This window comes from Callithrix jacchus, chromosome 10 (assembly GCF_049354715.1).
Source record: "Callithrix jacchus isolate 240 chromosome 10, calJac240_pri, whole genome shotgun sequence".
NCBI lineage: Eukaryota > Metazoa > Chordata > Mammalia > Primates > Cebidae > Callithrix > Callithrix jacchus.
The window spans coordinates 122,247,271-122,255,511 of NC_133511.1; the positions used below are offsets into that span (position 1 = coordinate 122,247,271).

The 8,241-nt window shown below is 49.4% G+C and overlaps 1 protein-coding gene across 2 annotated transcripts; it reads left to right on the top strand.

The window, feature by feature from the left end:
• The first annotated feature begins 307 nt into the window (after positions 1 to 307).
• On the top strand, positions 308 to 2,805 carry SPDYC (speedy/RINGO cell cycle regulator family member C). Of its 2 annotated transcripts, XM_035263261.3 has the most exons (6): positions 308 to 578; positions 1,335 to 1,393; positions 1,668 to 1,753; positions 1,856 to 2,027; positions 2,108 to 2,438; positions 2,615 to 2,805. In XM_035263261.3, the coding sequence occupies exons 1-6, from the start codon at positions 437 to 439 to the stop codon at positions 2,647 to 2,649; spliced, it is 825 nt and encodes a 274-aa protein (XP_035119152.1). In that variant the 5' UTR covers positions 308 to 436; the 3' UTR covers positions 2,650 to 2,805. The 2 variants fall into 2 exon arrangements, with proteins under 2 accessions (XP_035119152.1, XP_035119150.3); XM_035263259.3 differs by having other exon boundaries at positions 2,108 to 2,636.
• The last annotated feature ends 5,436 nt before the right edge of the window (positions 2,806 to 8,241 follow it).

The window sequence follows — 8,241 nt, forward strand, 5'->3', positions numbered from 1 at the left end:
GGTTTTGGAGGCCAAGGGCTTCACTTTTAACTGGCTGTGAGGCCTCAGCCTTCAGTTTCCTTGTTTGAAAATGGGTCTGTGTTGAACATACCTCCTCACCAGGATGAAATAAGATAAAGCCCTTAAGCACAGCTCCAGACACTTAGGAAGCCCTCAGCAGTGCTTGTTGCTGCTGCTACTCTGCCTGTCCTGGGGTGCCAGGAGGAGGGCAGGAGTGCTGCAGCCTACAACAACTCTTTGCTGCTTTTCTGGCCTCCACACTCCTGTTGCAACCTGGCTGCCTTATATTCTGAGCCCCCAAGTCTCCACACCCACCCCTCCACCGTCCTGGCCCTTGTCACCACCCTTTTGATTCGTGGGAGTCACGGGGATACATGGTAAACCCTGAGCCTCCTTTCTCTACAGGTCACCCTGCTCCATCTCCATCTCCTATGAGATGGATGACTCCCAAGACCCCACCACTTCCGCTGTAGTTATGACCCAGGTAGAGCTGGAGGGCTGCAGCCAGCAAGGTGGGGGCAATGGGTTCCTCAGTTTTCGCCAGCACGAAGAGCTCCAGGCCTTCCTCAACCTTCTGGGTGAGTTTGTGGGGCTAGCATGGGAGGGTTGTGAGACCAAGTGTGAAGGCAGATGTGAAGTATGGGGTCTCATCTGCCTGTACAGCCATCTGAGGCCTCTGCCCTCTCCCTCTGAGGTGACCCAGCTTAGGTAGGTCGGGGGTAGGGGGTCCTCTCAGAAACTGGGTTCAGCGCCAGGTGCCATGACTCACATCTGTAATCCCAACACTTTGAGAGGCTGAGATGGGAGGATCAGTTGAGGCCAGGAGATGAAGACCAGCCTGATCAACATAGTGAGACCCCATCTCTATTTATATTAAGAAAGAAAGAGACAGAGAAAGAAAGAGAGAGAGACGGGGGGGGGGGGGGGAAACAGAAAAAGAGGGAGAAAAAAAGAAGGCAGGCACAGTGGCTCACACCTGTAATCCCAACACTCTGGAAGGCTGAGGTGAGTGGATCACCTGAGGTTGGAAGTTCAAGACCAGCCTGACCAACATGGAGAGACCCTGTCTCTACTAAAACTATAAAATTAGCCAGACATGGTGGCACATGCCTGTCATCCCAGCTACTTGGGAGGCTAAGGCAGGAGAATTGCTTGAACCAGGGAGGTGGAAGTTGCAATGAGCCAAGATTGTGCTATTGCACTCCAGCCTGGACAAGAGCAAAACTCCGTCTCCAAAAAAAAGGGCTGAGTGGTGGCTTGAGCTTTGCAGCTTCCGATGCCACTCTTCTCCACGGAGGCTGTGGTAACCTGCGTCCCGTCTTCTCTACCTTCAGAGGACAGTTTTGTCCAGGAATTCCTCTCCAAAGACCCCTGCTTCCGGATTTCAGATAAGGTGAGGGAGCACAGTGGGGCTGGAGGCTGGGGGTCGCCCGAGGGTCAGGTTGAGTTGGTGGGAATTGAATGTGGCTACTTTATTGAGTGCCCTGGTCAGGTAGGGAGAGCTGCTCACGTTTCACCCTTGCCCCTCATCTTCACACACCCCTCCCCACTGCTTTCCCGACTTTCTTTCCCTGCAGCAAAACCTCCTTGGTTACAAATGAACCTGGATGCAAGCCCCTTCTCCTCAGAGGATAACTAATCCCCCGCCTCCCCATCTGTCTCTGCAGTATCTCCTGGCCATGGTGCTGGTCTACTTCCAGCGCGCCCGCCTGAAGCTCAGCGAGTACACCCACAGCAGCCTGTTCTTGGCCCTGTGAGTGGTGGGGACAGGGAGTGGAGGCGTTTGCTGGAGGTGTCTGATGGGGCGGGGTGATGCTGTGGCCTCTGCTCCTTGACCCCGTGCTTCTGTGGCTAGGTACCTTGCAAATGACATGGAGGAGGACCTGGAGGGGCCCAAATGTCAGATTTTTCCATGGGCCCTGGGAAGAGATTGGTGTTTACGAGTGGGGAAGTTCCTACAGCAGAGGGATAAGCTCTGGGCACGGATGGGTTTCCGGGCTGTCGTGAGCCGCCAGTGCTGTGAGGAGGTGAGGCTGGGGGGGCAGCCTGGGGTGTGGGAAAGGCTGGTGGTTCCCACCCCACTTACTGTCCACTATGCTCCTCCCAGGTCATGGCAAAGGAGCCATTTCACTGGGCTTGGACTCGGGACCGGCGCCCCCACCATGGCGGGGTTCAGAGGGTCTGTCCACAGGTCCCTTTCCGCCTTCCCCGGGGCCCTGGCCTCTCACCACCCCACTGTTCCCCCTGTGGCTTGCCCCAGCACCCCGGCTGCCACCCACTTAAGCCTGTGTCACTCAAGTGCTCTTCTCTGACCTCGGAGTGTCATCGCCTTCCCTCCCAAAATTCACTCTCAGCGTTCAAAAACACCTGGGGTGGGGACTTTCTCCTCATCTTACCTCCCCAGATTCAACTGGAACCTGACACCTACTGCCTCCGAAGTGAGTACAGGATAGGGCAGGACAGGAGCTTCGATCTGGGGTGGGAGCTTGGGAGGCAGGAGGGAGAACCAACAGGATGAGAGGGAGGGCCATGGGCCTGGGATCGAAGTGCTGCTGCCCCTCCTGTGTGAGCTTGGCGGGTTTCCCCTCTGAGTCTCACTCTCTCCTCTCCCCAGTTTTCCCAAAGCTTCTGCCACGCCCTGGGCACTGAAGCTCTGTAGGGTGAAGAATGTCACGCCTGCTGGCCCACTGACCCACACGCCATCAGCCGTGCTCCCACCCCTGCCCCTTCCTCCCAGCCTGCAGCTTTACCCATGCTGGTCCTGGTCCCCTCTAATAAATTCATGTCCACAAGACACCAGCTGTGCTTAGGTCCTGGCCTGGATCCTTGACCTCTGGTCGGGGTGGGGAGGGGGAGTCTACCAGGGTTTTAACATATGAGCACAGGCTGTGTCACAGCTTGCCCCTTCCTTTTTTCTTTTTTCAGAAGTGTGTAGTGACAGCTTGGCCCCTTCAGTTATCCTGAGCCTCAGTTTTCCTCTCTGTAATATCCATGCCTATGGATAATGAGATCTACGCAGCGTTGATGGGATTAAATGATATGAGGTATCCTCAGGCCTTAGAAGAGGACCAGGGAGCTGGGTGTGGTGGCTCATGCCTGTAATCCTAGCACTTTGGGAGGCTGAGGCAGGTGGATCATTTGAGGTCAAAACTAGCCTGGCCAACGTGGCAAAACCCTGTCTCTACTAAAGATACCAAAATTAACCAGGCATGGTGGCACACACCTGTGATCCCAGCTACTTGGAGGCCGAGGTGGGAGAATGGCTTGAACCAGGGAGGCAGAGGTTGCAATGAGTCGAGACTGTGCCACTGCCCTCCAGCCTGGATGACAGGGTGAGACTCTCTCAAAGAAAATAAGAGAGGGCCACGAACGTATTGGGAAACAAAAGTTGAATGGAAAACAGCTCTTTATTCAGTCTAGAAATGCCTTTAGGACCAGGTTTACGTAGGCATCAGACTTGATCCCTTCCCTGAGCTGCAATCAAATATAATATTGTAATTATAATACAACCCCCTCCTCCCAAGAGACATGGGAACTCAAAAGGATTAATTTCTTTTTTTTTTTGGATACAGTTTTACTCTGTTGCTAGGCGCCAGACTGGAGTGCAGTGGCACAATCCCGGCTCACTGCAACCTCCGCCTCCCCGGTTCAAGCAATTCTCCTGCCTCAGCCTCCCGAGTAGCTGGGACTACAGGCACGTGCCACCATGCCCAGCTAATTTTTTTGTATTTGTAGTAGAGACGGGGTTTCACCATGTTGGCCAGGATGGTCTCGATCTTTTGACCTCGGGATCTGCCCGCCTCAGCCAACATAATGAGACCTCATCTCAACAAAAAAGAATTTAAAAATTAGCTGAGTGTGTTGGCGCATGCCTGTAGTCCCAGCTACTTGGGAGGCTGGGGTGGGAGGATCACTTGAGTCCAGGAGTTGGAGGCTACAGTGAGCTATGATTACACCTGTGTACTCCAGCATGGGCGACAGAGTGAGAGCCTGTCTCAAGACACACATACATGTATTTGGTTCCTGACAGAGCTCCTGAAACCCTTGTAATTTTCTAAGTGATAGAATTGTCTTTTCTTGACAGCAACCCCCACATTTCCATTAATCCTAACAAGACCACACCTGAGTTTATGCTAACGAGGTGAGATGATGCAGCCTGGGAGACTAGAGATTGGGTTAAAGAAACAGGTGGATGTGCCGGGAGGGTGGGGAGGGCACAGAAGCTCTGTGCACCACACCCGCAGTGCCTTGCCCTGTGCAACTCTTCCAGCTGGCTGTTTCGGAATTGTTTCCTTCGTATTAAACAGGTAGTACCCTAGGAAGTGAGGTGCTGTTCAAAGTTCTGTAGTCATCTACTGCATTATCAAACCTGAGGAGGAGTTGGGGGAACCTTAATTTGTAGTTTGCCAGAGAAGTGTCAGTTGCCTGGGCACCCCATTTTTGGCTGGTATTTGAAGTGGGGTTAGCCTTGGGGTACTGAAGCCTTAACCTCTGGGGTCTGTGCTAATGCCAGGAGTTAGTGTCACGATGGAACTGAATTGTTCAACACCCCATTGGTATTGGAAAATTGGTGTGGAAAATGTATTTTGTGAGAAAAAGACACCATACCAGATATGTATATATTTCCCACCCAGTTTTTATTAAATACCAGAACTCCTTGCATCTTGTGGTGCACTTATGAATGTATTTTGAAGAAGATTCTCTTTTTTTTTTTTTTTTGAGATGGAGTCTTGCTCTATCACCCAGGATGGAATGCAATGGCGAAATCTTAGCTCACTGCAACTTCCACCTCCCCGGCTCAAGCAATTCTCCAGCCTCAGCCTCCCGAGGAGCTTGGATTACAGGCTTGCAGCACCATGCCCAGCTCATTTTTGTCTTTTTAGTAGAGACAGGGTTTTGCCATATTGGCCAGGCTGGTCTCAAACTCCTGACCTCAGGTGATCTGCCTGCCTCAGCCTCCCAAAGTGCTCGGATTACAGGTGTGAGCCACCACACCCAGCCATTTTTTTCCCCTTTTTTTTGAGACAGAGTCTTGCTTTGTTGCCCAGGCTGGAGCGCAGTGGCATGATCATGGCTTACTGTGTCCTCCACCTTCAGGGTTCATGCGATTGTCCTGCCTCAGCCTCCCAAGTAGCTGGGATTACAGGCACCTGCCACCATGCTTGGCTAATTTTTGTTTTGTTTTGTTTTGATACGGAGTTTCACTCTGTTGCCCATGCTGGAATGCAGTGGTGCAATCTTAGCTCACTGCAACCTCCACCTCCTGGGTTCCAGCAATTCTCCTGCCTCAGCCTCCTGAGTAGCTGGGACTACAAGTGCGTGCTGCCACGCCCGACTATTTTTTGTCGTTTTAGTAGAGAACAGGATTTCACTGTTTTGGTCAGGCTGGTGAAGAGGTTTTTTGTATTCATGCATTTCTTGCTACAGCAGTGTTGTTGTTGTTGTTGTTGTTGTTTTGAGATGGAGTCTCACTTTGTCACCCAGGCTGGAGTGCAGTGGCATGATCTCAGCTCACTGCAACCTCCACCCTCTAGGTTCAAGTGATTCTCTTGCCTCTGCCTCCTGAGTAGCTGGGATTATAGGCGCCTGCCACCGTGCCCGGCTAATCTTTGTATTTTTATTTTTTTTATTTTTGAGACAGAGTTTCTCTGTTGTTACCCAGACTGGAGTGCAATGGCACGATCTCGACTCACTGCAACCTCTGCCTCCTGGGTTCAAGCAATTCTCCTGCCTCAGACTCCTGAGTAGCTGGGACTACAGGCGTGCACCACCATGCCCAGCTAATTTTTGTATTTTTATTTTTAATTTTTTTTTTTGAGACGGAGTTTTGCTCTTGTTACCCAGGCTGTAGTGCAATGGTGCGATCTCGGCTCACCACAACCTCTGCCTCCTGGGTTCAAGCAATTCTCCTGCCTCAGCCTCCCGAGTAGCTGGGACTACAGGCATGCACCACCATGCCCAGCTAATTTTTGTATTTTTAGTAGAGATGGTGTTTCACCTTGTTGACCAGGATGGTCTCGATCTCTTGACCTCATGATCCACCCGCCTCGGCCTCCCAAAGTGCTGGGATTATAGGCGTGAGCCACCACGCCCGGCCGTAATTTTTGTATTTTTAGTAGAGATGGGGTTTCAACATATTGGCCTGGCTGGTCTTGAACTCCTGACTTCATGATCCACCTGCCTTGGCCTCCCAAAGTGCTAGGATTATAGGCATGAGCTGCCATGCCCAGACCAGGATTTTTTTCTATGTATGGAGAAAAATACTCCTTTAAGCTGTTAATTGTAAATATTTTCTTCAGTCCATCATTTTGAAACAATATGGATTTTTAATGTAGTAAAAAATGTACTTTTATGACTTTGGGTTTTGTGTCATAGTTAAAAAGACTGTTTCCACACTGGGATGATACAAAAATTCCTCCTTTAGCTCCTGGCTGTATTTTCTTTTTTTTTTAAGTCTCACTCTACAGCCCAGGCTGGAATGCAGTGGTGTGATCTCCGCTCACTACAACCTCTGTCTCTTGGGTTCAAGTGATTCTTGTGCCTCACCCTCCAAGTAGCTGGGACTACTGGTGCACATCTGATTTTTGCATTTTTGGTAGAGATGGGGTTTCACAATGTGGACCAGGCTGGTCTTGAACACCTGATATCAAGTGATCTACCCGCTTCGGTCTCCCAAAGTGCTGGGATTACAAGCATGAGCCACCACAACCAGCCGGCTCCTGGCTGTATTTTTGTTTTCGTTTTTGTACATTTAGATATTGAGCGTTGATAGTTATTTTTTATTGTTTTTTAGAGATGGAGTCTTGCTTTGTTGCCCAGGCTAGAGTGCAGTGGTACAATCATAGCTCACTGCAGCCTCAAACCCCTAGGCTCAAGAGATCCACCCACCTCAGGCTCCCAAAATGCCAGGATTACAGGTGTGAGGTACCACACCAGACCTTGAGTTTTTATTTTTTAATTTCTTTTTAAATTTTTATTTATTATCTTTGGGACAGAGTCTCACTCTTTCACCTGCTGGAGTGAAGTGGCGTGATCTCGGTTCACTACTTCTACCCTCACAGGTTCAAACAATTCTCCTACCTGAGCCTCAAGAGTAGCTGGGATTACAGACACCTGCCACCACACCTGGCCTTTTTTTTTTTTTTTTTTTTTTGTATTTTTAGTACAGACAGTTCACCAAATTGGCCAGGCTGGTCTTGAACTCCTAACCTCTGACCTCAAGTGATCCACCCACCTTGGCCTCCCAAAGTGCTGGGATTACCTGCGTGAGCCACCACACCTGGCCTTTTTAAATGCTTTTTTTCATTAGGAACAACATACTCCAGGCCTATAAATCAAGTTCATCTGTATTTTTTTCTAAGATACAAATTATGAATCCAACTTAATTTTTTTCCAGATTGCTCCCTTTTCTTCTTATTGAATAACTTTTGAATAACTTTTATGAAATAACCCATCTTTTCTCAACAGATTAGAAATGGGACTTTTATCGTCCACTACTGCAGGTGTTTGGATGTTTCTAAATTTCTTTATCTTGCATTGATCTCTATGTGTCAGTAACCCTTTTTAATTATTGCCTTTTAGTCATAGATTTGTTGTGTTGTAATATCTGGTAGGATTAATCTCTACTCATTATGTCTTTTATTTTCAGAAGTTTCTTACTTGTTTAATTTGCTATATGACCAGCTTTTCTAGTCCCTCCTTACCTCCCTGCAGAAAACTCTTAACATTTTTTATTGTGATCCACTTAGAGATGAAGGAGAACTGACATCTTTACGAAGGATTTTCATATCTAGACCAAGGTGTTACCCCCTTGCCTCTACTTTTCAGTGGCCAGTGACCCCCAAATTTGTACGTCTGTTTTGAGCACAAGGCCTGTTCCTCACCTGTAGGCATCTCCTGATAGGGGGATCCCACAGATATCCCATGCCCTGATCCTGCACTGTCCCCCAGCTTAGTGCATTCCCCCTTTTATTTATTCAGGTGCTCAACCCAGACCCAGGGTTTGAAGTTATCTTTGGTCCCTCCTGGTCTCCAAGAGCCATATCTAACCAGTGACTAAGTTCTATTGTGGTTTTTGTTTGTTTTGAGATGGAGTTTTGCTCTCATTGCCCAGGCTGGAGTGCAATGGTGTGATCATGGCTCACTGCAACCTCCCCCTCCTGGGTTCAAGTGATTCTCCTGTCTCAGCCTCCCTAGTAGCTGGGATTACAGGAGCCTGCCACCACATCCTGCTAATTTTTG

What these genes read in the sequence shown, in the direction of transcription:
- SPDYC (XM_035263259.3), top strand. Translation starts at nt 437, where the DNA reads ATGGATGACTCCCAAGACCCCACCACTTCCGCTGTAGTTATGACCCAG. An exon ending in GGCCTTCCTCAACCTTCTGG is followed by an intron (nt 579 to 1,334) that starts GTGAGTTTGTGG and finishes CTCTACCTTCAG; the next exon opens with AGGACAGTTTTGTCCAGGAA. An exon ending in GCTTCCGGATTTCAGATAAG is followed by an intron (nt 1,394 to 1,667) that starts GTGAGGGAGCAC and finishes CTGTCTCTGCAG; the next exon opens with TATCTCCTGGCCATGGTGCT.